This window comes from Podarcis liolepis, assembly GCF_965112155.1.
Source record: "Podarcis liolepis genome assembly, chromosome: 7".
Lineage (NCBI taxonomy): Eukaryota > Metazoa > Chordata > Lepidosauria > Squamata > Lacertidae > Podarcis > Podarcis liolepis.
The window spans coordinates 83,020,367-83,047,882 of NC_139561.1; the positions used below are offsets into that span (position 1 = coordinate 83,020,367).

At 48.3% G+C, this 27,516-nt stretch overlaps 1 protein-coding gene across 1 annotated transcript in view; it reads left to right on the forward strand.

Annotated features, from left to right (window-relative positions):
* GRIK5 (glutamate ionotropic receptor kainate type subunit 5) overlaps positions 1-27,516 on the forward strand; it is a 92,448-nt gene that overhangs the window by 39,713 nt on the left and 25,219 nt on the right. The window contains exons 3-11 of the mRNA XM_083515785.1: positions 4,010-4,174; positions 6,031-6,128; positions 6,819-6,984; positions 7,798-7,976; positions 9,542-9,595; positions 20,670-20,831; positions 22,441-22,593; positions 24,164-24,268; positions 26,397-26,504. Of these exons, the coding sequence (XP_083371911.1) occupies positions 4,010-4,174; positions 6,031-6,128; positions 6,819-6,984; positions 7,798-7,976; positions 9,542-9,595; positions 20,670-20,831; positions 22,441-22,593; positions 24,164-24,268; positions 26,397-26,504 (1,190 nt within the window). The remainder of the gene's footprint in view (positions 1-4,009; positions 4,175-6,030; positions 6,129-6,818; positions 6,985-7,797; positions 7,977-9,541; positions 9,596-20,669; positions 20,832-22,440; positions 22,594-24,163; positions 24,269-26,396; positions 26,505-27,516) is intronic.

Sequence of the window (27,516 nt, forward strand, 5' to 3'; positions counted from 1 at the left end):
ACATATAAATGTGTGTCCCATGGGCAAAAGCCCTACCCTCACTCAGGCTGCTGCACCCCCAACTCTCGCTCTCACTGAGGGATTGAGATAAACTCCAGACCCGTTATGTACTGAGTTGAATAGGATCCAAAATGCAGCAGTCTGATTGGTCCTAGAACAATAGGACCCAGAATGCAGCAGTCTGATTGGTCCACAGGAGCCACCCAATCCAGCTCCAGGTGGAAGTGAATCTGCAACCTGACTGGCCTACAGGAGAATCCTGGAATTGGCCAATCACGTGGGGCCCACTGTGTAAATAATGTATATGAAGCAGACATTCTGGGGGAATTTCCATTCCTCCTCACCACTATGAGCTGAATAAAGAGCATGAAATCCACTCTCGACTCTGAGTATATTTCAAGACCCTTTCCCTCGAGACCCCACACTGCACCACCATTCAACACCCCCCAAACATAAAACAACAGAGGCAGTGATCTATCTATGCCCGGCAAATTGGCAGCAAGGCCCACCCTATCACTGTTCCCCCCAGTTCTTCTCCGGTGAGAGTTGAAAGGGTAATGGCCCCTTAGGGCAGGATTAGAGAGGGCAGGATCCATCCATAACAGACAAACCTCAGCTAGGGATTGCGGACTGTGTGGCTGCTGCATGCTGTACGTTCAAGTCTTCCGAAGCTGGAGGAAATGGTTGGGTTTTCCATCCTCTACCAGAAAAGTGGGGAGGGGGCTGCCTCTGTGATCTGAGAAAGGAGCAGTGGGCTCTGGGAATGGGAGTGGTCCTGCCTGCCATCTTCCTCCTCCTCACTCTGTGCTGCCCGTGCAGAGCTAATCAGGGAGGAAGGTGGGGGACAAACCCAAAATCTGTTGGCTGTGGCTCCAGCGGCTGTGGTCCTCTCTGCCTTCCACCCTGCCAATTCCAGCAGGCACCAGCTGCTGCTGCCTGAAGGGAGACGAAGGGCCATGGCTCAGTCCCGTCTTTCAAGCAGAAGGCCCTGGGTTCAATCCCAGACATCTCCCAGTATGGCTGGAAGATATTCCTGCCTGAAACGATGCCAAGCTACTTCCGGCCAGTGTAGACAGTCCTGAGCTAGATGGACCGAATGGTCTGGATTGGCACCAGGCAGCTTCCGATGTTCCACTGAGTAGCAGCCCATGACCCTCTGCATTTCCGCTGCTTGTCAGTTACAGCCCCTGGTTCCCTGGCATCAGCTGCCTTCTCCAACGCGAGCACATCTGGCGGGGCTGGTTTCTGTGTAGCAGCAGCCGTTCCTACTGGCTTCAGGCACTCCTGAAGCGCATCATGTACAGATGTTAGGAGGCGACAGTGCTTAAGATTGCACCATCAAAAAGCCACACGCTTCTTGCTTTTTGTTGTTGTTGCTGCTGCTTCTGCTGCATGATAGCTGTTATTTTCTGGTCAGCTGGCAACTCTACTACGGTGAAGGCAGGGTTGAGATGCCATGGGGAAGTTGGCACAGGGTGCAGGTGGCATGCTCTGAAAGCTAAGCTGGTCTGGGTCTGGTCAGTGCGTCAGCTGGAGATCTGAGGACCTTATGCACGCTGCCTTGAGCTCCACAGAGGGAATAGAATCGCAGGTTTGCAGAACCAGAAGGGATCTTGGGAGTCATCTAGCTCAACCCCCTGCAATGCAAGGAATCTCAGCTGAAAGCATCCATGACAAATGGACAAATGAACGCGAGGCCCCCATGGCAGCTTCTCCCCAAACCAATTTAATGGCGCCTCCAAATCTGCCACTGAAAAGGTATCACTGGCAGTGTGCATTCTGGCAAATCCTCAGAGGGCCATATGCTCAGTGGGTAGAGTGTGAGACTCTTAGTCTAAGGGCCGTAGGTTTGAACCTCACATTGAGCAAAAGATTCCTGCATTGCAGGGGGTTGGACTAGATGACCCTTGTGGTCCCTTCCAACTTCAAAAATTCTATGATATGATTCTATGTCTGTGTCAGGTGGGGCCAAGGATTAAAATAGGCAGAGCAAGGCATTAAATTGTAACCGTACAGTAAGTGAGCTTCTACACACGCCGGCATGTGTCTTTCTATCCACCCAGACAAGCGAGAGATGTTATTAGAATTTAATGACGCATTCCAACCAGGCAAAAATAAAAATTCAGGGTGTGAAATAGGGCCAGTGTGTGGCCTGAACCTATTTTCGAGGGCTGGATAGAGAGTCCCATTTGGCCCCTGAGATCCCCCTACCCCTGTGTTGCAGGAAGCACATATCATGTCCATGCAGTACTGTATAGTGGCTAGATGCAAAAATAGGGCAGGGCTTCTGCACCTTCAATAGTGGTGCAAACGGGGAATTTCAGCCGGGGCAGCAGGCATGACACAACTAAAGGTACAGGAGCCCTGTGCCCTTTTGCATCTGGCTACCCTAAGTGCCATAATGGAGGCACCGTAGTAGCTACAGGTGCATCAGGATGCTCTCAAGGAAGGTGTGAAGGTGCTTTCCCTTCCTTCTTCCCTTCCTTTGTAGTTGTAAGTACACTGCCTGCACTCCCAGAGCTTCCACTTAGCTGTCACGGTTAATGGTCATTGACAGAGCTCTCCCCCTTCATTACAGGAGTCCTGGCAAAACGTGTCATCTGCTGTCATTGCTCTCTGTGGAGCTAGTGATGTTGATTCTGGGGGAAAGGAATGTTTTGGGATAAGGAGTAGTTTCCTGACACTCTGTGCTCCTTAGGAAGCCTGGCATAGTTTAAAAAGACTTTGCGGTTTTAGTTGGCAGGCTTAAGGCAACCATTACGCTAGAGATATTGTTGGACTCCGAGGCCCATCAGCCCCTGCCGGTATGGCCCATGACTAGGGTTGATGGGAGTGGGGTTCAGCAACATCTGGAAGTCCACAAGAGTTCCATTCTTGGTCAAAGCCCATCACTCTAGCCGAAAGGTTCTCAAACTTTTTCCTCTGTGCCACACTTTCAGAAGAATAATTCACTTGCACCACACCAAATTTTTATCGATAATAAATACAAATGGAGGACCAAATATTGCATGGTGAGATTCAGAGTCAATACAAGGGCATTAAAGGAGGGCAGCTTTAAAAATCAGGTTCGAGCCAGGCATGCCTTTGACGTTGCAGGGGCTGGTCCTTTGGGGCTACTGGAAAACTGCCCCACCAATCTCCTTTTGCACTCAGCAAGCCATTGCCTGCCATCTCACTTACAACATGCCCAGTTGCCTGTTCTTCCACTGTAGTTTCAGATTTGCCCTTGTAGAATTGAGCAGGGAGGAAAAATGGGGACAAACCCAGAATCAGATGACTCTGCCTGTCATCAGCTCTGGCTGGAACGTTGTTTAGGGGTTTTTGTTTTTGTTATTGACATTATTATTATGTTTTGTATCCTTATTTTAGATCTTATGATTTATGTGGAAATCGTTCAGTTTCGTTGTGTACTTGCTTATTTGTTGTTTATGACAACTTTTGGTATGCTTGTAATTATGCGATTTTTTTATATGCTGCAAGCCACCTTGAGCATGGCTTTGACTCTGGAAAGGTGGCCTACAAATAGAATTATTGACTGGTTGGTTGGTTGGGTCCACCTCCCCTCGGCCTCCCTGTTTTCAACCCTACCAGACCCAATGGGCATCAACCACCACTGTTCCTCACTTTCTTGAGGATGAGATGAGAGATGGAAGCACTGGCAGCAAGGATGATGGCTGAAATCTTACCATCCCTTGAATCTCTCTGTGCAGTGGTATTGGATCCTTGGTGCCATCCGGCACCCAGGTCGATAGTGTCTCCTTGGAGATGAGAAACTGACACCCTAAGCTCCTCCAATCCCATGAGGCCTGATGGGTGTGAAAGCGTGCCATTGGCCACCTACATTTTACCCTCCCGGTCCCAATGGGCAGAAGGCACCCCTGTTTAGGGACCCCTTGGGTGCTCATGAGTGATGTTTGCAGAGGAAAGAATTTCCGCCATGAGCAGGCCAGGCCGCAGTGACTGACTTCTTGCTTTTCTTCTCCCCTGCCTTGCTGTTCCCCATGACCAGCCGCCATTTTGGACGACCAGACAGTGTGTGGCCGGGGGGAGCGACTGGCCTTAGCCTTAGCACGCGAGCACATCAACAGCATCATCGAGGTGCCTGCCAAAGCCCGAGTTGAGGTGGAGATCTTCGAACTGCAGCGGGACAGCCAGTACGAGACCACCGACACCAGTAGGTTATGTGTGTGTGTGTGTGTGTGTGTGTGTGTCTGTGTGTGACACTGGAGTGTGAAAGGATCTACAAAGCTCATGAGGGGCAGGGGAGGGGCTTACCTCACAAAGAATATTGTAGAATTGGGTTGGGAGAGGGTTCCAAAAATGGCAACCAAGATGATCAACAGGATGGAGAGACTCTCCCATGAGGAAAGATTGTGCGTTTGGGACTTTTTAGTTTAGAGAAAAGGCAAGTAAGAGGGGCCATGAGACAGTCATACCTCATGTTACGTCTGCGTCTGCTTCATGTTACGTTTTTTCAGGTTGCGTCCTGTGGTGACCCGGAAGTACCGGAAAGGATTATTCCCGGGTTTCGCCGCTCGCACATGCCTCAGAAGCATGCGCACAAGAGCCAAATAGCACCACGCACCTGCGCAGATACGACACTTCGGGTTGCAGGCTTTTCATGTTGCAAACGGGTGTCCGGAACGGATCCCGTTCGCAAATAGAGGTACCGCTGTACAAGTTTGTCCAGTTATGTATGGCATGGGGTACGTGGATAGAGAAAAGTGTTTCTCCCTCCTTCATAACTCTCCCCTACTCTGGTTTCCAGTATTCAGAAGCATTACTGCCTCCAACTGTGGAGGAATAATAATAATAATAATAATAATAAGAAGAAGAAGAAGAAGAAGAAGAAGAAGAAGATTTATTATTTATACCCTGCCCATCTGGCTGGGTTTCCCCAGCCACTCTGGGTGGCTCCCAACAGAATATTAAAAACCCGATAAAACATCAAACATTAAAAACTTCCCTGAACAAGGCCGCCTTCAGATGTCTTTTAAAAGTCAGATACAGTGGATGCTCGGGTTGTGAACGTGATCTGTGCAGGATGCATGTTTGCAACCCGCAGCGGCGCATCTGCAAAGCGTGATTTAGTGCTTCTGCGCATGTGCGACCACTGAAACCCGGAAGTAACCCGTCCGGTTTTGGCGGCCCGCAACCCAAAAAATGCAACCTGAAGCATCTGTAACCTGAGGTATGGCTGTAGTTGTTTCTTTCCTTGGCATCTGATGGGAGGGCATTCCACAGGGAGGGTGCCACTACCAAGAAGGCCCTCTGCCTGGAAGAGCATAGCCATCGTGTTTAGTAGCCATCAATAGCTTTCAGCTCCATGAACTTGTCTTTTAAAGCCATCTAAGTCAGTGGCCGTCACTTCCTCCTCTGGGAGAAAGTTCTATAGTTTAACTATGTGCTGTGTGAAGAAATACTCTCTTCAGTCTGGCCCATTCAGCTTCACTGGAGATCCACGAGTTCTGGCGTTAGGATAAAAGGGAGAATAGCTTTTTCTAAGTCACATCCTCTACGTCCCGGATCATTTTATAAACTTGCCCTGTGTCTCCTTTTCCTCCAAACTAGAAAATCCCAGATGCTGCCACATTTCACCATAGGGGAGGATAGCTTTTGGTAGAAGATGAACTGCAGCCCAACAGAAACAGCGCTGTATGTAGGTTGTGAATACAGAGCAGAGTGGGGGACGGGATGGGACAGCACCTTCTTCCATTCCCTGACCAGGTGGGAAGAGCTGTAGACTTTGAAAGGTGATGCAGATGGTTTGGTCAGAGGTCTGGGGCAGCAGGGTAGGTGGACAGAATTACAGCCAAGGCAACTTAATCACCCTCATGGCCAGCGGGTGGGGATGTTTGTGTGCATGTGACCAGGAGGAAGCGAAAAGGCAATTTCCCTGAGGTTAAGTGTGCAAGGCCATGTGGCTTTGCTCAGGTGGTCTGGGCACAAGTGTGAGAACAAGCTGAAGAGTACAATAATAATAAATCTGTATAACCTCTTTCTCCTGTTCTCTTTGCCCCTGCACTACAGTGTGTCAGATCCTGCCCAAAGGTGTAGTTTCTGTCCTGGGCCCAGCCTCCAGTCCGGCTTCTGCTTCCATTGTTAGCCACATCTGTGGGGAGAAAGAGGTAATGTCACCTCCATCATCTTCATCACCTTCATGAGCCATAAAGCAACCCTGTAAGGTTGGTCACTATTATATCGCAGCTTTGGAGGCTGAAAGGCAGTGGCTTACCTACAGCTGCCTAGTAAACGTATGCCAAAGAAATGTTCCTGGTCCGCAGCTCAGCTACCAATCACATATACTGTAATGACATTATTATTACTGTTAAAATCATTACCTGCCCTTCACCGACGGATCCCAAGGCAGGTTACAGCAAACGAATTAATTCATTAATTCAAATTAATTCAGCCGTTCTGAATTAATGGTTGCCTAGGAAAGCCTGCTTAAAACTTTCGGGGTTCTTATTACAGACCCCATCCTTCTCTTCATCTCTGTCCTAACTCCTACTCGAAGCTCTGGCTGCTTTTTAAATTTTTTCTCAACCTCTTTCTGCAGTCGGTGACAGAAAGGGGAGGAAATCTGGTTCGGTAGCCCACCCAGTATATAATAGACTTCCCAAAAGGCTTTGATTGCTTTAAGCAGTCTATGGAACTGTAATTAATTTGCTGCATGTAACACTTGTCACAAGAGTTTTCTGTTCTGCAGAAGCTGATCTAGACGAGGACAGCCTCTGTGCTGACTTCTCGGCTGCAGAGGAAGAAATGGTGAGGCTTGTGTCAGCCCTGTAAACAAACGGTTTCTTTCTCTGCCCTAGATCCCCCACGTGAAGGTGGGTCCTGAGGAGACCCCCAAGCTGCAGTACTTGCGCTTCGCCTCCGTCAGCCTCTACCCCAGCAATGAGGACGTCAGCCTGGCCGTATCCCGTATTCTCAAGTCCTTCAACTACCCCTCGGCTAGCCTCATCTGCGCCAAGGCTGAGTGTGAGAAATTGTGGCTGAGGTCTTTGGCGGGGAATGGAGAGGGAGAAGTGGGAGGGGCCAAATGCCGTACTTGTGGGGCGGGGCCAGTGGGTGGCCAATCAGATTTCACAGAGATGTGAGCCGTGGGGATGGAAGCGGTTCTCAAACATCATACCTCTGGCTTTATTGGGGATCTTTTTTAAAATAAGTGTTTTTAAATTAAAAAGTGGTACTTTGGGTTACAAACTTAATTTGTTCCGGAGGTCCGTTCTTAACCCAAAATGGTTCTTAACCTGAGGCGCACTTTTGCTAATGGGGCCTCCCGCTGCCACTTCGCCACTGGCGCGCGATTTCCGTTCTCATCCTGGGGCAAAGTTCTCAACCCAAGGTACTACTTCCGGGTTAGTGGAGTTTGTAACCCGAAGCGTTTGTAACCTGAGGTACCACTGTACTTGTTTAGTGCCATGCCTAGTTTGGCCCCAGTGACTAGAGGTGAAGAAAACGGAGCTCCTTCACTTCCTTCAAAGCTGAATGCTGGCAGACTTGGTCAGGGATCCCACTGCATAGTTTTGGCACCACCACAGAGAAGGCCCTGCTTGGATTACCTGAAGCCCTAGCCTCCTTCGAAATTAGTATGCAAAGCAGGGCTTCCTATACTACAGTTCTGGGCACAAGAATATATATATATATAAAAGCAGAGGTGTTCAAATGCTTTTATGTCCTGATCGGATGGTTCCCGGGCCAAGTCCTAAGCTCTTAAGCCAGGCGGGTTGGGCTGGGCTCTGGCTTGGGCGAAATGTTGGCGCAACCCCTTGTTCCTTTCGCATCCACCAGGCCTGCTGCGATTGGAGGAGCTCGTGCGTCAGTTCCTCATCTCCAAGGAGACGCTGTCGATCCGGATGCTCGATGACACCAACGACCCGACGCCGCTGCTCAAGGAGATCCGGGACGACAAAATCTCCACCATCATCATCGACGCCAATGCTTCCATCTCTTATCTCATCCTCAAGAAGGTGAGGGAAGGCAGCGGCAGGCATGGGTGTGGGCTCTGGGGTTCAGGAGGCTGCCACAAAACCGGAAGGCAGCGGCAGGCCTCCACTCAGCATCCCACGGATCGCCTCAGCTTCTGTCGGGTTTTTGCAAGCGTTGCCTCTGAGTTGCTCGAGGGCTTTTGCAGATACTTGAAAAGAATCCTCGAAACGCCCCCGTCCCGATCAGCGCCCCCCCCTTTCCCCACCCCGCTTTGAAGAGCTGCTCGTGGGAAAGCGGTTGCTGTGGGCAAAAGTCTGCCGCATGCGGGAGACCCTTGAGGTAAAGAGAAGCCCCCTGTAGCAGGGTGGCTTTTTGCCTTGAAGTGTGGACGGTGGCGGTGGAAACGATCGAGTTTTTAAAATATTCCTTTAAAGCGGTTTGCAAAAGCCCGTAAGGCTTGTAGTTTGTAAGGTGAACCGGGAGAAGGGGTGGTGGGGTGTTCAGCCATCTTAGTTAGGATTTAAGCAACACCAGATTTTGAAATAAGAATGCAAGGCAGCCACAGCCAAATTAAAATGGCAGAAGTGGAAACACAACTATTGCTGGGATCATATAAACTCCAGTTACGTTGACATGGAGTGGGGTGTTTAATGACAGGAAGGTTTAAACACAACAGAGCCCGTTTCTTGTAGGGAAAAGATGCAGCATTGGTTAGAGCAAGCACAGGGAATGTTTGGCTCTTCAGAGGTTACTGGACTACAACTCCCACCATCCCTGGCCATCAGCCATGCTTGCTGGGGTTGATGAGAGTTGTAGTTCAGCATTTGGAGAAAGGGGGTAGTTCTTTTAGTTGCAAGTTGGAAGCGCTTCTTCTAGCAGAGGGTAGTTAAACTACAGAATGTTCTCTCAGAGGAGCCAGGCATGTCCGCCCACCTGGGTGTCTTTAAAAGGGGGTTGAAACGAGATTTTGCTTTAAACGAGATTTTGCTACAAAATGAGATTCCACTATATAGCATGACGAAATGAGATTTCGCTTAAATAGCATGACAAATGTTTGTGATTTTATTAGGACCCGTAAGAATTGCTTAGAGGGTTTGACCAAAAAAGAGGCAGCAGTATACAATTTTTTAAAAAAAAAACCAAACAGATTTTTAAAAATAAGATGCACATGCATTTTAAGGGGCAATTTTCCTTTTAAAAACAAATGTATATTTTGAACTGATTTTATGTATGCTTGAGTTTGGGGGTTTTTTGGGGGGCAACTTGTTTTTGACTCCTACTGAAAAATCTCTGTGTCTGTTTTATGGTTTGTGTAAACCGGTTCACATTTTCTAATAATTACATTAATAAAAGAAAGGGGGGGTTTAGAAAATTTCATGGGGGATAAGGCTCTGAGAAGCTACTAGCCATGATGGCTGAGATCTGCCTCCACGGTCAGGGGCAGCGATGCTTCTGAATACCAGCTGCTGGAAACAACAGGAGGGGCCTCATCCAGCGCTGCAGCGAAACCAGAGCTGGTGAATATTGAAGGTCTGCTATTGGTGGGGGAGCTCAGAGACTCGAGGATCCTTCCTGGAAACTGATTCTCCTCCTTCTCCTTTTCTAGGCTTCAGAGCTTGGGATGATGACCGCGTTCTACAAGTACATCCTGACCACTATGGTTAGTGCTGAGACCATGCTATGCAGGCAAAGGAACCCCTTGTGTGTGTCTGTGTATCTTTGCGAATGTTCAAATCCCACCCTGGTTTGTGCAATGGAGAGGAGCCGTAGCTCGACAGCAGTTAAACGTGTGTTGTGACGCAGATCTCTCGCCCTGGAAGAGCTCCTTCCTGCTAGTTTAGAAAACGCAGAGCTGGACAGTGGAACAATAGCATAAACCAGTGTCACATCAGCTGAGATTCCTGCACTGTGTGGGGTTAGGCTAGATGAACCTTGGGGGTCTCCCTTCCAACTCTAGAATTCTACAATTCTATATTTTCAGCCTGGGTGGTTTGTAGGGATGTCAGAGAGTTCTGCTGAAAAGGATAATGGGGTGGAAACTGCCAATATTCTCTCACCCATTCTTCCATGTCCGGAACAGAAATCAGTCCAAGGAATATGGTAGAACTCTACTTCCAATACCCATTCCACATATAGCTCATTCAGACTTCTGCTTGTCTTGCCTGTTCTCACCCTCCAACCCCTGTTTTTTACCGCTGAATTGGAGCAACTGTGAATCAGGTTTTGTGCAGATGGACATTTGCTCGCGTTCAGTGCTAAAGAGCAGGTTTTCCGGGGCAAACTGCAAACCCCTCGGACCCGTGCTTTCTAACTGGCCAATGGGATCAAAAGCCACTGAGAGATCAAATAAAAGCAATAGGTTCACATTTTTCCCTGTGTCCTTCTCCCAATAAAAGTCATCATCCATCAGGGAGACCAAAGCTGGTTCATTCCTATAAACAGGTCTAAGCCCAGATCGAAATGGGTTAAGATCATTTGTTTCATCCAAGAGTGCTTGCGATCGTCGTGCCCCAACCCTCTCAGCCACCTTTCCTTGTTTCACCTCTGCACATGCTTTCAGGCACCCTCTTGTCCAGTCAGTACTTGCAGAGAGCCCCTCTCCCCTCCCCATAAAACCCAGACCTGCCTGATATAAAATACAGGAGAGCAGGAGCAGAGCTATAGATGTGATGCTGCCAAAAACGTTATGGTTGTGGTTTATTTTAATTATCGCTTTTTGGCTCAAAGGCTCCCCAAGCAGCAACTATAAAATACAATGCAAAGTAAATATACAATCACAGTGCAATGAATCAATCAAAGCAAGATAAAACAGCGAAATTACAACGTACCTATAAATCACACTAGCTATGCATTGGAACGCACCAATTAACCCTCCTGTAAGAAACAGGGGGGGGGGATCTATCAAGTTACTTCTATCTCCCACCTAGAGTGTGCACATCTTCCTGTGCCCAGTTTCCTCTCTTCATTTCAGAAATTGAACATTTTTTGTGAGGTTTGGGTAAGAGAAGGGGGTAATTGGATCTGAGGGCAGCTTTTTTCCAGCTTTAAATCTGTGTTGGGGCTGCAGCTTGCATCTCGTTCCTCCCTCAACTGACCCCTGCTTCAGAAAAGGGAGTCCTTGTCCCCTGCTGTAGCGAAACATTGGATCTGGTTCAGCAATTGTTTTAGCATTGACGAAGGGTGACCCTGCCACGGAAATTCAGCTGGAGGGTACATTGGTGTTTTTTTTATATATGCTGCTTCTCACAGTGAAGGGATGCTCAGTCTCAGTTTTTTGGGTTTTTGTCCCTTTTTCGTTGGAAGGTGAAAAGATTGGAGATTTAGAGCGGGGCAGTACAGTGATCCAGACAGAATCATTTTGCAAGCCAGCTTCTGTCAACCCCTTTGCCAAAAGTAAATCTGGGGCTGAGTATGCACCACATATGCAGGGACACAGGTGGCGCTGTGGGTTAAACCACAGAGCCTAGGACTTGCCGATCAGAAGGTCGGTGGTTCGAATCCCTGCGACGGGGTGAGCTCCCGTTGTTCGGTCCCTGCTCCTGCCAACCTAGCAGTTCAAAAGCACGTCAAAGTGCAAGTAGATAAATAGGTACCACTCCGGCAGGAAGGTAAACGGCGTTTCCGTGCGCTGCTCTGGTTCGCCAGAAGCGGCTTAGTCATGCTGGCCACATGGCCCGGAAGCTGTACGCCAGCTTACTCAGCCAATAAAGCGAGATGAGCATCGCAACCCCAGAGTCGGCCACGACTGGACCTAATGGTCAGGGGTCCCTTTACCTTTACCTTTATGCACCACATACTTAAACCACAGGGCTTCACCTCCTAAAGAATCTTGGGAAATGTTGTTTGTTAAGGGTGCTGGAAGTGGTAGTTCTGTGGGGGAGGAACTGCAGTTCCCAAGATTCCTTGCGGGGAGTCCTGCGCTCTCAACGAGTCCAGGTCTGTTGCCCCTCTTGTGTTGGAATGTACTGTAGATTCTGGCGTATTAGGCGACTGGGCGTATAAGACGACCCCCAACTTTTGCTGTTCAGTTTTAGAGTTTTAGAGTTATAGAGTTTGAGCGCCGCCAGGGGCAGAGCGTGCACCCCTCTGCTGCCTCTGCTGTCGCAGCAGCAGCCCGAGGTGAGGCGTTTGGCGAGCGAGCAAGCGCGTTCTTGGAAGGACTTTCCGCGTCTCCTTCTGTGGGGAGAGAGGAGGAGCGACGGCAGAAAGGGCGCCTCTGCTCACTGTCTCCCTCTCTTCCTTCCCAACGCGTATACCCGGCGTATAAGACGACCCCCGACTTTTGGGGTGATTTTCGAGGGATAAAAAGTCATCTTGTACTCCGGAACATACGGTAGGCTGCAAGCTCATCAGGGCAAGAACCTACCCCTTCGTGCTTTGTAGAGATCCAGCCACTCTACTGTGTTAAATGCATGATGACAATAAGAATCAGCATGAAACATAAAGTGCCCATTAACCTGAAAACAGCAGAAATGAAACAGCTACAGCCAGAAGCAGTAAAAAAATGACAATCAATCCTGCTATCTCTTGGGAAAGTCTCAGGAAAACAAAACCACGTGGCATGTTCGAAAGCAGGAGTCGCCCCTGCATTTCTGAGAGGGGGGTGGAGTCTTGTCCCCTCCTGCCATCCACCTGACCTTCAAAGATGGTGGCACAAATGTGCTTAGGGTTGCTTATACTACAAGAAGAAAGAGGAGGGAAAGGTCAATATTTTTCACCGAGGTAATGCCAATTATCTGCCTAACCCACTTCATCATCATCATCGGCATTAGATCCATTTCAGTCCGGTTTCCGTCCTGGTTTTGGGATGGAGACGGCTCTGGTTGCCCTAACAGATGATCTCCGTAGACAACTGGATCGAGGTGGGTTGGGGCTGCTGATCCTTTTAGATTTGTCAGCAGCCTTTGACATGGTCGATCATGATCTTCTGGACCACCGCCTCGGAGACGTGGGGATACAGGGCATAGCCCGTAACTGGTTGTGCTCTTTTCTCTCTGGTCGGGGACAGAGGCTGGCACTAGGGAGGGAAATGTCGTCGCGCCACTCCTTGGTGTGTGGAGTGCCGCAGGGCGCAATTCTCTCCCCGATGCTTTTTAACATCTTTATGCGCCCCCTTGCCCAGATTATCCGGAGCTTTGGGCTGGGCTGTCACCAATATGCCGATGACACTCAGCTCTATCTGCTGATGGATGGCCACACCGACTCGGCCCCGAACACACTGACCAGATGCTTTGAAGCTGTGGCTGGATGGTTTCGTGGGAGCCGATTGAAACTAAATCCTTCGAAGACAGAGGTCCTATGGCTAGGTCGGGATGGCATGGGGATGAGGGACCAACTCCCTTCTCTTGCGGGAGCCCAATTAGTGCCATTGCCTTCCGTTAAGAGTTTGGGTGTAATCCTTGACGCCTCCCTTTCCATGGAGGCGCAAGTTACAGCAACAGCCAAGGCGACATTTTTCCACCTTTGCCGCATCAAGCAGTTGGTCCCTTACCTTTCCCGCCCTGACCTGGCCACAGTGATCCATGCGACGGTCATCTCCAGGCTTGACTACTGTAATTGGCTCTTCGCGGTGCTGCCCTTGAAGCTGTCCCAGAAACTCTAGCGGGTGCAGAATGCTGCAGCGAGGCTCCTCACGGGGTCTCTGCCATGGGAGCATATTCACCCAGTGCTTTTCAAGCTGCACTGGCTCCCGGTGGAGTACAGGGTCAGATTTAAGGTGCTGCTTTTGACCTTTAAAGCCCTTCATGGCCTAGGACCCTCGTACCTACGGGACCGCCTCTCCTGGTATGCCCCACGGAGAGCCTCAATGTCCATAAATAACAACACCCTAGTGGTCCCAGGCCCTAAGGAAGTTAGATTGGCTTCAACCAGAGCCAGGGCCTTTTCAACTCTGGCTCCGGCCTCGTCGAACGCTCTGCCTCATGAGACCAGGGCCCTGCAGGATCTGATTTCTTTCCGCAGGGCCTGTAAGACAGAGTTGTTCCGCCTGGCCTTTGGCTTGGAGCCAATTTGATTCCCTCCCTCCTTCTCTTTCTTTTTTCTTTTCCATCTCCTCCTACGATGAGGCTACATTTTTATATTTTAATGTTCCATTATTTTAATGTTGTATTTTATTTTTGTTTTTAAGTTGTAATCATTCATCTTGTTTTTATTATTGCTTGTAAGCCGCTCTGAGCCCGGCCTTGGCTGGGGAGGGCGGGGTATAAATAAAAAAATATTATTATTATTATTATCATCATCATCATCATCATCATCATCATCATCATCAACTGTTATTGCTGTATCCATAGGCCATGGCATCATTCAGGAAAATAACAAAAAGAAAAACAGCAATAACCATAAAAATCATCAGGCACCACACATACAGTATAAACCACGGTCACAACTACTAAGACTTTTTGTTGCATAAAATAGAATAGCAGAAGATTCTCTAGTAAAATGTTCCAAATTAAATATCCGAATCCCCTATGCAGTTGACTGCTATTTTATCTAGTTCTTTCCTCCTGATCTTCTTAGCTGCCAATGCACAGAGTGCTACTTTATAAGTTACAAAGTCATCGGTATTGCTCAGCAGCCATTTCACCCTTTCCACCCTATTCAAGTGAGTTCCATTTGGAAACAGGGGTTTTATAAATTGGTCTCTTGGGTCTATATATAATGGGCACTGCAATAAATAGCGGCACAGGTCCTCTACACAGGCCTGCCCACACAAACAAAGTCTCTCTTCATAATGTACTTTGCCGTAGCGTCCAGCCTAACCCACTTGGATTTTGCAAAATGCACAACTTTTGCAAAAGTGCACCTCTTCGCTTAGATGCCATCATTCTGCTCTTAAAGGAGAGATGCAAACAGGTGTGTAGAGCACTGAGCCCCTCACTCCATGACTGCTTAAAATCCTTGCCCAGTGGCTCTCCTCTTCTCAGCTCCTGAGATTTTGGTAGTGATCGCCCTCATTCTTTCAAACCTATCTTTACAGCGTTGAGGACTAGAAACCTGCTTTTTTAAAACAAACAAACAGAAAATGAAAGCTGAGCTACTCAGGGCACACAATTCTGATCCTGAACCTGGAAGGTCTAGACTTGGGCTACATGCAACCTTGGCTACATCTTATGAAATAAATAAAAGCTTAATAAAATCAATCCCTAGTGTTAGGGCCAACCCTTAGGACCTGATCAGGAATATGGAACAGAAATCTAGCCCTCCTATGGGTTGGATAAACCACCTACCTTTGCAGAGCAGGAGTGTATGGAATTGCAAGTTAAGAGCTGGGAAGTTTGGGGCAAACCATGGAAATGCAATACCGTTCTTCGTATTGCTTTCTTATTGCTTTCTCCTAACTTATGGGGAACTAAACCTAGCTCATTTTAGGCTGTGTCTACTTCACCCTACCTGCCCCGTAGTATGATGGACAGCTGCCTTTTTGCCAGCTGTTGTGGTGGTGTTTGTGATGGTGGTTTAGCTGGAATCGCCCCACCTGGTGGTGGTTCAAAGCCGCTGCCGGGAAGAATGCTGATTAACTTCTTCACCCATTCCGGGCCTGACCGGGGCTGACCCTGCTTTTGCTGTATCAGACTTGACGGGATCCCAGCCGGAGGCATACGGCTCGCCAGATGTTCCCAACGTAACTCAGCCGTGCTCGGTGTGAGCAACTGGCTGAGTCTGCTGCTCCCCTGCAGACAGCGCTGCCATTACGGATCTTGGCTGTGATGAACTCTGATGAAGGAGCATCGCTGGAACGCTTGCTGAGAAACCGAGCGATGGACCTTCACCAGCTCCCCTTGCCCTGAATTGACAGCAATCTGCCAGCAGATTTTAGGAAATGAGCAATTCTGCCCAAGCGTTAATAGCCCAAAAGTCAGATCCCTCTCTCCCTGTACAGTAACTCCTCCAATTTTTTTATTAAAAAAGGTGTGTTCCAGTTTCTCTCGAAGGGAAGGGGGAAATTGTAAGCGGCAGAGGCAGTCCGTACACTTTTTGCTTTTCTGCGCTGAATATTCGGTTGTCAATTTTTTTGGGTGTGGGTGTGTGTAAAAGGATTTTTTTCCAGGAGCTTGATACTGTATGTACTCTCCCCAAAACTCCACTGTACCTTATTTTTGCAGGCTTATTATCACATTTGCAAACAGTGCAGGGCATGGGAGAAAAATATGCATAGATGTTTCACCTACCGATCCCAGAATTTCTTAAACAATGAATTTCTACGAAGGTTCACAGCAAAACATGGTTTTAGGTCATGCTGCTGGCCTTAAGTGCTGAAGTTCCAAAACTATTTTCATTCTGTGTTTGTCTTGTCACGCTAGCAAGAAATATTAGCAGTGCGTATTTATAACCAAATTGCTTCCTCTTAAAAATCTTCCTTTGCACTCCTGGAAGTAGGAGCAAAGCAGATGAAATATCCGATCTTGTTGGCAAAAACTGGTTAGAAAACACAGAGCTAAGAGGTGAAGCTAGGTGAAGAACATAGGGTGAAAGGTTAGCTATATCTAGCTAAACAGGAGATTGAATATGTCATGTTTCTTTCTTTTTTTCCATATTTCTATGAGATCACAGGCAACAATATCCAGCATTACTGGGCAGCAAGAATTTGCAAAGTTAATTTTAAACTAAGTGCAATGATGCATTAAGCTAAGCAGATACTCCTGGGATAACTATCAATCTCTTTCCCTCTTAATAGTCATTAAACTGATTCATTAAAAAACATCCGTAGCATTAGTAATATTTATATCAGAACATTAAAATATCCCAGGCGTATTTATCCATAGTCATAGACGCACACTAGTTTGTAACAAGCCCACCGACAGCTCACAAACACAAGAACAGTGACAGAAGGAAAAGAAAACCAGAATTATTTTAACATATAGCAGCATAACTCTGTCTCAGAAGCAAGTCCCATTGAATTATGTGGGGCTTCCTCCCAGCAGAGTGGATATAGGGTTGTAATTGAAGATCAAGTTAGTGTTATTTGAACGAACAGCAGCATTCCAAAGGGAAAAAGGGAGAGAGAAAAATGCCTCCATACAAATTAATCTTTCGAGCAAAGCAAACAACAAATGTGCTTGCACAAAAATCAGGAACCGTAGCGTTCCAGAACATTATGAATACCATCCATTGTCTTTACAAAGTTGTTAGCGTTATACATTTCATTTTCTGCGGCGTCTATGTGATAAGCACGTTTCACTGCTGTGGCTGCATCCCAGATTCGAAAAGTAAATAAATAAATAAAACCAGAGAAAGAGAGAGACTCTCCCCACCCTATAAATGTATTTTAGCAGCTGTGAGCAGATTAATGACCATTTCTACCTCATTATCTGCACATCAAGATCATTCCGAATCCTTTAACGGAATCCTCAAAGCGCCATCTGTGAATTCATACCCCGTGGCTTGTTCAAACTACAATAACATGGAGAGCATCAATAGATTTTAATTTTCTCACACATTCCCAAAACATATGCAAATAGACACCGCGCAGTTTTGCCTGCACTGATTAGTGATCGACTGTAAAACAATTGAATTTTATTGGGCGTGTGTGTGTGAGTGTGAAGTAACATGGGTGTATTTTTGTTTGTTTCAAAGTGTTTCATTGAGTCATAGAACCGTAGAGTTCAAAGGGACCCCCAAGAGTCATCTAGTCCAACCCCCTTTATTGCAAGAATCTCAACTAGATCATATTTTCATTGCAACCATGTTCCACACAACCCCACTGATGGAGGAAGGGGGGTACGGTGGGGGCGGCCGCTTGCTGTGGGTGGTGCCCCCCGGGACACTCGCCACGCCCCCGCGGGCAGCTAGCCCTGCCCCTGGTTGCACAGCATGTTCGCTGCTCCAGATGCCAGAGCAGCTAGCTCCGTCTCTGCACATCCCTGAGAACTCTTGATGAAAGACGGTGGCTCTGAGCACATGCTTCTCGTGCAGAAGGTCCCAGGTTAAATCCTGGTGTCACTGGGTGCGGGTAGGAGAGAGACCCCCACCTGCAATTCAAGAGTCACTGCCAGTGACTGTAATAATAATGTTGTTGTTTAGTCGTTTAGTTGTGTCCGACTCTTCGTGACCCCATGGACCAGAGCACGCCAGGCACTCCTGTCTTCCACTGCCTCCCGCAGTTTGGTCAAACTCATGCTGGTAGCTTCGAGAACACTGTCCAGCCATCTCGTCCTCTGTCGTCCCCTTCTCCTTGTGCCCTCCATCTTTCCCAACATCAGGGTCTTTCCCAGGGAGTCTTCTCTTCTCATGAGGTTGCCAAAGTATTGGAGCCTCAGCTTCACGATCTGTCCTTCCAGTGAGCGCTCAGGGCTGATTTCCTTCAGAATGGAGAGGTTTGATCTTCTTGCAGTCCATGGGACTCTCAAGAGTCTCCTCCAGCACCATAATTCAAAAGCATCCATTCTTCGGCGATCAGCCTTCTTTATGGTCCAGCTCTCACTTCCATACATCACTACTGGGAAAACCAAAGCTTTAACTTATACGGACCTTTGTCGGCAAAGTGATGTCTCTGCTTTTTAAGAGACTGTCTAGGTTTGTCATAATTTTCTCCCAAAGTAGTGTGACTTGGTGTTGGGCAAATACTCTGCTTCTCCTTTCCATTGCCAAATCAGCTCAGATAAGGTGAATGTTTTCTTTTAGCCATTGTCTTAACCCCAAGGCTCTGGAGTCAGAGGCTGCAAGAGAGTGCCCACTTTGTATGCATAAGAAGATCTTGGGTATCTAGGGAGCTTAATGGATAGTGTGTTGCATTTGAACCAATAAGACCTTGGTTCAGTCCTTTCTCTGCCATGGGGCTCACTGGATATTAGCCTTGGCTAACCTGCTCTCTCTCAGCTTATCCTACCTCACAGGGTTGTTGTGAAGCTAAAATGACAAAAATCCATTTATAGTGATGTGAGCTTTTTAAAGGATGGGATATGAATGGGTTGGAAATATAAAGATGTATGATGGGGAGATACAGAAATAACCTCTCAGGTTGAAGAATTAGTCCTAGCTGAACTGACATGAGGGGCAGATGGAAAAAACTGGGAGACACACAAACACACATGCAAGCTAATGTAATGCATAAAGCGCAAAGCAATGTTTTCATGAAATATAGCACCAATTAAAATGAACAATGTGAATTTCTCTTTCTATCCAGAGCAAAATGATATTAATAATAGTAATAATTTCCAAGCAGGAATAGTATAAATAAACCTGATGTTTAAAAACCGAATGCATATGGCTCATAAAGTATCACAGAGCACACCAAAAAAAAATCAGTAAAACCGAGCCATTAAAATAACAAGCTGCAACCAAACCCAAATGCGTTTCAGCTCTTGATTTCCCTCGGTGGTCTCATTAAAGCTACTGGGCAGTAATAATAATAATAATAATAATAATAATAATAATAATAATAATAATTGTAACTCAGTAGATTATAAACTAGAGGTTAGATGAGCAAATCACAAAAGAGCATCATCTGCAAATATAGTAATTCAGAATATTATAACCTGATTAAAGTAATTTTAAAATCCAATAAAAATGGCGTGAGGAAGACCATTGTTGCTTTTCCCGTCTCTTGATCAGGAAGAAGGTTTCTCCAATGTGAGGTTAGTCCATTGCACTCCAGGTGTGCTGAAATCCTGCCCCCTGTAATTTCCCCAAACACAGGACACTTGACTGCATGCGGTACTTTCCTGTGCATAAGACGAGGTTTTTTTTTATTTTTAAAAATGTTAGAAATTGGGGGTCATCTTACATAGGGGCGACGTGGGATTGGTTGCTGCCATGACCCGGAGATTGTCAGCAGCTATTTGGCATGTTATTGGTGGCTGTGGCAATGGCTGGTGTTGATTTGCTGTCGCTGTCGCAATCGCGTGGGCGATTGGTGGCTTCTGCCGGTGAGGGGACAGACAAGAGAGAGCCAGTGTGGTGTAGTGGTTAAGAGCGGCAGACTTGTAATCTGGTGAACCGGGTTCGATTCCCTGCTCCTCCACATGCAGCTGCTGGGTGACCTTGGGCTAGTCCCACTTCTCTGAAGTCTCTCAGCCCCACTCACCTCACAGAGTGTTTGTTGTGGCGGAGGAAGGGAAAGGCGATTGTTAGCCGCTTTGAGACTCCTTCGGGTAGTGATAAAGTGGGATATCAAATCCAAAGTCTTCTTCTTTTGGGACATGTGTGAGTGGCAGTGTAGGTCAGGCGGGTGAGCGATTTCCGGCAGTCCCCCCTAAAAAATGCTGAACAAGTGCAGGCCACCCCAAAAAGCTCAATAACTCTGGGCAATCTCCCCCCACTTTCCTAATTTGGTAAAGGTAAAGGGACCTCTGACCATTAGGTCCTGTCACGAACGACTCTGCGGTTGCGACACTCATCTCGCTTTACTGGCCGAGGGAGCCGGCGTACAGCTTCCGGGTCATGTGGCCAGCATGACTGAGCCACTTCTGGCGAACCAGAGCAGCGCACAGAAACGCCGTTTACCTTCCCGCCAGAGCGGTACCTATTTATCTACTTGCACTTTGACGTGCTTTCGAACTGCTAGGTTGGCAGGAGCAGGGACCGAGCAACAGGATCTCACCCCGTCACAGGGATTCGAACCGCCGACCTTCTGATTGGCAAGTCCTAGGCTCTGTGGTTTAACCCACAGCGCCAATTTGGAGTCCCCCGAAATAGGGGGCGTCTTATACATGGAAAAATATGGTGATTTGTGAAACTGCTGCTCACCATCTTCCCTTCCTTCTTCTTCTCTTCGCCTCCTGACTTGTTCCTTACAGGATTTCCCAATCTTGCACCTGGATGAGATTGTGGATGAGCACTCCAACATCCTGGGCTTCTCCATGTTTAACACCAGCCATCCTTTCTACATGGAGTTTGTCCGCAGCCTCAACATGTCATGGCGGGAGAACTGTGAGCTCAGCCCTTACCCGGGGCCTGCGGTAAGTCTGGCAACTCAGAGTACAAGGGTAATGTTGTGCATAGGAGAAATCCTACCGAATTCTGTGAAGTGACTCTACTAGAATGACCGGCCACCAGGGATGGAAGAACATGTCAATTTCATTTCTTCTGGCTTCTCGTTTTCCCAATCTTAAATTGGGTTCTCCATGTTTCTGCAGCTAATTTGTGACGCATTTATTTATTTAGAGCCTCACGAAAATTCTTCAGAACGTTGGTGCAAATTTCTCCTACTGCAATACACATTTGTGAATGCTGTTTTGACTCCTTTGCACATTTTCTTGCAAGCAACTTCTCCTGATATAATGCATTTCTGCATGTTATTTTCATGGATATGTTCATTTTTTTAAGGCTCACTTTTACCTAACCTATGCATTATTTTTTTTATAATTGTCCGTCTGTTGGCGGCCTCTCAAAATTCAATCAGTGCTAATTTCAAAGGATGGCTGGGTTTCGGTTCTCCTGTTGTTTCAGATTTGATAGATTCAGCTTTAAATGTGGAGTGAATCAAATTTCTCCCCCATGAAATTAGATTTTAGTTTGCATTTAAAGATTTAGTTTGCATTTTCACAGGCTTTCCCCCTCAGGTGAACTCAGAGAAGAGTTTGGATATGCTCCTCTGACGAAACTTCTGAGTGATTTCTAGGAAAGTGAAAATAATTTCAGTTTAGGTTAATTAGGTTTCTTGGTGGGGGTTTTGCCCATCCCTAATGCAGAATGTTAAATTCTGATGTTAAGATACATGGCTGTCCATTTGAGAAGCACATTAATTCCAGCCTTGCTCAGTAACTATGACTCATTTCATCCACCTCCAGCTTTGCAGAGGCAGAGATGTTTGAGCCTAGTTGCAGAAGTAAGAGTATAACAGAGATGATAGGCTAGAGGCCCAGAAAGAACGTTTTGACAGCTGGAAGCGCAACCTGGCTCCCATCTGTCAGCCAGGGAAGAAACAATTGCAGGAGATTTCATTGCCCTGGCATGCTTGGAAGAACACATATAAGAACTTCATAACTGAGAACCGGAGCCTAAGTTTGCTTTCCCCCCTCCTCCTCCTCATCAGCCCCTTTTCCTTTTGTGCCATGTCTTTTAGAGGGTGAGGATTATCTTACTTAAGTTTTTTCACCTGAAGAGTGGGGGGGGGGGAATGCTTTAAATAATAAACTAATAATAATAATGGGACGTGGGTGGCACTGTGGGTTAAACCACAGAGCCTTGGACTTGCTGGTCAGAAGGTTGGCAGTTCGAATCCTCGTGACGGGGTAAGCTCCCGTTGCTCGGTCCCTGCTTCTGCCAACCTAGCAGTTCGAAAGCACGTCAAAGGGCAAGTAGATAAATAGGTACCGCTCTGGCGGGAAGGTAAACGGCGTTTCTGTGCGCTGCTCTGGTTCGCCAGAAGCGGCTTAGTCAGGCTGGCCACATGACCCGGAAGCTGTGCGCTGGCTCCCTCAGCCAATAAAGCGAGATGAGCACCGCAACCCCAGAGTCTGCCACAACGGGACCTAATGGTCAGGGGCCCCTTTACCTTTAATAATACCCTCACCCTCCGAGCTGCTTGATAATTAAACGCTGGCTGAACTGTTTGTTCCCCTTCAGCTGTCGGCGGCACTGATGTTCGATGCGGTGCACGTGGTGGTGAGTGCTGTGCGAGAGCTGAACCGCAGCCAGGAGATCGGGGTCAAACCCCTGGCCTGCACCTCGTCTAACATCTGGCAGCATGGGACTAGCCTCATGAACTACCTGCGCATGGTGAGATGTGGCTGTGCTTGCAGTGGCCAGGCTGTGTTTCCTATAATATCGAGGCACCTACACAGTATGAGGAGGGTCCTGGCTGTGATTAAAGCCTTGTGCAGATTATATTTGCTTCAGACACAAACGTTTGCCTAGGTTTGAGCCAAAAATAAGAATGGGATCCAAGAGTTCCAACAGAAATTGTGGCCCTGTGGTGGGTTTCTCCTCTTTTCTCCTCTTTATTCTTTTCTTTTTGACACTGCGCTCGCCATCGGAGATGCTTCTCTGTCTGCTTCCTCCGAGGGGGTGCAAAAGAGGGCAGTGCGAGAGTGGGCCTTCTCGGTGGTGGCTCCTTGTTTGCGAAATGTTCTCCCCAGGGAAGTACGCCTGGTGCCGACATGGTTTACATCTAATTGCCTGGGTAAAACATATCCATTTACTGTAGTTTTCGCTCTATAAGACGCACCGACCATAAGACGCACCTAGTTTTTAGAGGAGGAAAACAAGAAACAAGAAAGCAATGCAAAGCCTCTTGAGTGAAGAGGCAGGAGCGCTCCGGCTATCCCTGAAGCAAGGGATATCCCTGAAGCCAGGAGAGCAAGAGGGATCGGTGCGCACCGATCCCTCTTACTCTCCTGGCTTCAGGGAAAGCTGTGCAGCCTGCATTTGCTCCATAAAACGCACACACATTTCCCCTTACTTTTTAGGAGCGGGAAAGTGTGTCTTATAGAGCGAAAAATACGGTACCTAGGCGTTTGATGGTTAATTGGGAGGGTAGTGAGTTTTCTGGCCCTTTAGTGGGGTGGGTCGGATTCATCCTTTTATAAATATTCTTGGATGAGCATGCTTGGGTATTATAATGCAGCTGCAGAGATCATGATAGATACTGCTCAACTTCCCAAACTGCTCCTTGGTGGGTAGCTGAGGTTTAATAGCCTGGTCTCTCAAAATGGCCTACCAAACGCTCTTATCTCCTCCTCCCATCACTCTGTGCCCTCCTTCCTTTTCTGCTACCTGTGCGTAGCAGTCAGGTCTCCGAGGCCTTGCCTCCCTGTAACTATTCCTGCTATCATTAAACAGTTCCTTCTGTAAGTAGGCCCTTTGTTTTACAAAATCCCCCCCCCCCCGAGCAATTTGGAATGTTCACAAACATTCCATGATGTCACTGCAGCCCCGGCCAATGGATGGGGAGGAAGGGCACATTTCAGCCGATTGAAAGCCAGAGCTCTGGCAACTTCATTCTCCAGGTTTCCCTGCATCACACCTCCTCAGCCAATCTGGAGCAGGCTCAGTTTCACTTGGGACGGGGGGGAAGTAATTTAATTTCAAAAAGTAAATCTGCACATTGCATCTTTGATAACCTCCGTATGTGCACACATTGCCTTAAAATGATGCGCAGAGAAGAACCCACAGTTCACATATATTAATGAATCTAGGGGGGTGTAAAAATCCGGTGCTGGCTAACTCAAGCTGGTTGTGACCTTCACCACAGGCTGGTCATATCTCACTGTCTTCCCTTCTTTTCCTGTTTCCCTCTCTGTCTTTTCTCCCTCCCAACCCCCATTTCTGTCTCTCCATCCCTGGCCAGGTAGAGTATGACGGGCTGACAGGGCGTGTAGAGTTCAACAGCAAGGGCCAGAGAACCAATTATACCCTGCGCATCCTGGAAAAAGCCCGCCATGGGCACCGGGAGGTAAGTGGGGGGTTATCCTTAAAACTGGCCTTCCCTTCCGAGTCCAGGTTCTGAGCAGAGGCAACCCAAATCATGCAGTTCAGAATATGCATTTGTAGTTCCTCTACTGCAAATCATCTACTCCTGTTCGGTCATTTCCTGTAGCCTTGAGGGGCTGCAGGTTGAAGTCCGCTGTGTGCTTGTTATGTACTGAGTTGAATAGGATCCAAAATGCAGCAGTCTGATTGGTCCTAGAACAATAGGATCCAAAATGCAGCAGTCTGATTGGTACTAGAACAATAGGCTTCAGAATGCAGCAGTCTGATTGGTCCTAGAACAATAGGATTCAGAATGCAACAGTCTGATTGGTCCTAGAACAATGCAGCAGTATGATTGGTCTGCAGGACCCACCCAATCCAGCTCCAGATGGAAGTGAATCCACAACCTGATTGGCCTACAGGAGAATCCCGGAATTAGCCAATCACGTGCAGCCCATTGTGTAACTAATGTATATAAAGTAGATACTTTGGGGAAACATTCATTCCTCCTCACCCCTATGAGCTGAATAAAGAGCATGAAATCCACTCTTGACTCTGAGTATATTTCAGTGCTCATCTTGCAAGAAAGTGAAATGATTCAGGCCAGGTTTCCAAATACGAGCCCAGTTTTTTTCCAAAGTCTGAAGTTTCTACGTGCAGAATTCTAAGGCCTCTTCTCTTCCTCCTCCTGCAACTGTTCTTCACTCTCCAGTCCTGCAGCTTCTCATGCCTCTGCCTCTGCCTCCTGGCTGTCACAGACGCCTCCAGATCGCTGCTTCCCTTCTACCAAGTCTGTCTCCAACCTTGCTTCTCCTGCTGACGACTCCTCAGTATCCGCTCCTCAGTGTCCAGCCAGTCCCTGACACCGTTTCTATACTGCTCTATGCTTTAAAGAACAAACCCCAAAGCGGTTCACAACACATTAAAACATCAAATAGAACAATCTGGAATAAAACTAATTCAAGCTTCAAGGGAGATATTTCAGATTCTTCTCAAAGTGATGTTTTGCTTCTCCCAGTCGCCAGCCTGGCACCCAGAGATCTCCACACGGTTGCGATCAAACTTGTGCCAGTCACAAAATGCGCCTGGCAGCTAGCTAATTTCAAACACTGCTGATAAAACAGTCCAACTCAGGGGGGTGGGTTGGGGGCCTGGGGGCCGAATGCAGCCTTCCAGGTGACTCGGTATGGCCCTTTGGATTCTCCTCAGGCTGCACCCCCCTTCCTCAGGCCATACCCTCCTTGGTTGTTTTTTGCCTGGCTGGAATGTGTGCTTGAACCCCGGTAATGCTTCTTACGCGCCTGAACTGAGGACAAGGGAAGTATGGCTGTGCATTCATTGCTCCGCCCACCTGTCCTTCTAGCCCCGCCCACCCTGGCATCTCTGGGAAGTTTCCCTGAAGGTGTGATGGCCTGGGACTTGGGCTCAGACTTGGAACCGGAGGAGTCTCAGTCCGCACCGGATCCTCTGCCTCAGGCGGCATCTGAACCGAGTCTGGGGCCTGATTCTGAAGAGCCCCAGTCTGCGCAGGTTCCCCTGCAACAAGCACCAGCTGGGCCGAGTCAGGGGCCTGAGCCTGCCCTGGCTCCAGATGCGAGGATTACCTCGTTACCCTCTGCTGGGCAATCATGTACAGCTGCTCCACTACCAGTTGTGTCAGGAGAGGCTGAGGCGGCCTCTGGGTCTAGTAACCCACCGACGTCTCCTGAGCTGCAGAGACTCAGGTCTGAGAGGAGAGACCTGAGTACTCGCAGGAGGAGTGCTCGCCTTTGGGCGAGACAGGGAGGTGAGTCACCGGGGGATCAGGACCGGCCGTTACCCCGACAGAGATAAAAGGCTGTTGGACCCCGCCCCAGGTTGCGGGACCAACATTGCTGCTGGAACCTGCCTGAGACCCTGTGCCTGACCTAGCCTGGTTTCCTGCCTTGTGACTTGCCTTGGCCATGTTGGACTGACTCCTCGCGGAATCCTTGGATTTGGGACCGGACCCGGACCGCATTGCTTGGGTTTACCCCCGGGCCCAGCACAGAAGGGAATGCAGCCTTGAGCTGGAAAAGCTTCCCCTTGCCTCTTCTAGTGAGACCCTCTAACACACTTCCTCTTATTTGCAGATCGGGGTGTGGTACTCCAACAGGACTCTTGCCATGAACGCCACAACGCTGGACATCAACATCTCAGAGAGCCTTGCCAACAAGAATCTGACAGTCACCACCATCTTAGTAAGCTCGCTGCCCGCCTTTGCCGGGCTTTGTTAAGGGAGGGGAGTGTGGGTTCCCTTGGCCTTTACTATCAAATTCAGGTTGAGAGTCTTCTGGGCTTGACAGACGGTGAGTTTGTATGTGGGCCGCAAGCGACCAGATCCAGAGTGCTGAGCTCCTCAACTTGTGTCAGGGAGCGAATTTTCGCAAACTCGGTTTGTCACGCAAGAGGGAGGAGCGCAACCCCTGCTGAGATTCTCCCACTTTGGCACGGCTATCATAGCTGATCAGAAAGCATAGAGCAGCCTGATGACAGGGAGCCTAATGATCTGTCGGTCTGCTCCAGCTTTGATCCCAGCAACCCTGCATGCCATATATTGTAGTCACACACATAATACGGGACACGGGTGGCGCTTTGGGTTAAACCACAGAGCCTAGGACTTGCCGATCAGAAGGTCGGCGGTTCGAATCCCCGCGACGGGGTGAGCTCCTGCTGCTCGGTCCCTGCTCCTGCCAACCTAGCAGTTCGAAAGCATGTCAAAGTGCAAGTAGATAAATAGGTACCACTCCAGCGGGAAGGTAAACGGCGTTTCTGTGCGCTGCTCTGGTTCCCTTGGCCAGTAAAGCGAGATGAGCGCCGCAACCCCAGAGTCAGCCATGACTGGACCTAATGGTCAGGGGTCCCTTTACCTTTACCTTTTACACATAATACACCCCTTCGGTGCAGCAATCTCAAGCCGGAAGCAAAACAGGAGGAGTATGGAGTCCCTTGTGGGCTACCGTACACGGCTCATGGTGCACTGCCAGTGTGGCCCTCTGCTGGACTCCAGCTCCCATCATCCATGACTATTCCGCATGCTAGCAGGAACTGATGGGAGTTGTAGTCCAGCAAGACCAGGAAGGCACTGTGCATTGGCCAGCTCCGTTGAGCACCATTTTGGCTTGATTGGTCCCAATTCTTGCAAGGTTGGGATTAAAGGTCTAAAGGACCTGTTCTCCTGTACACCTGGTCTCCGGCAAGAGGAGCCCATGG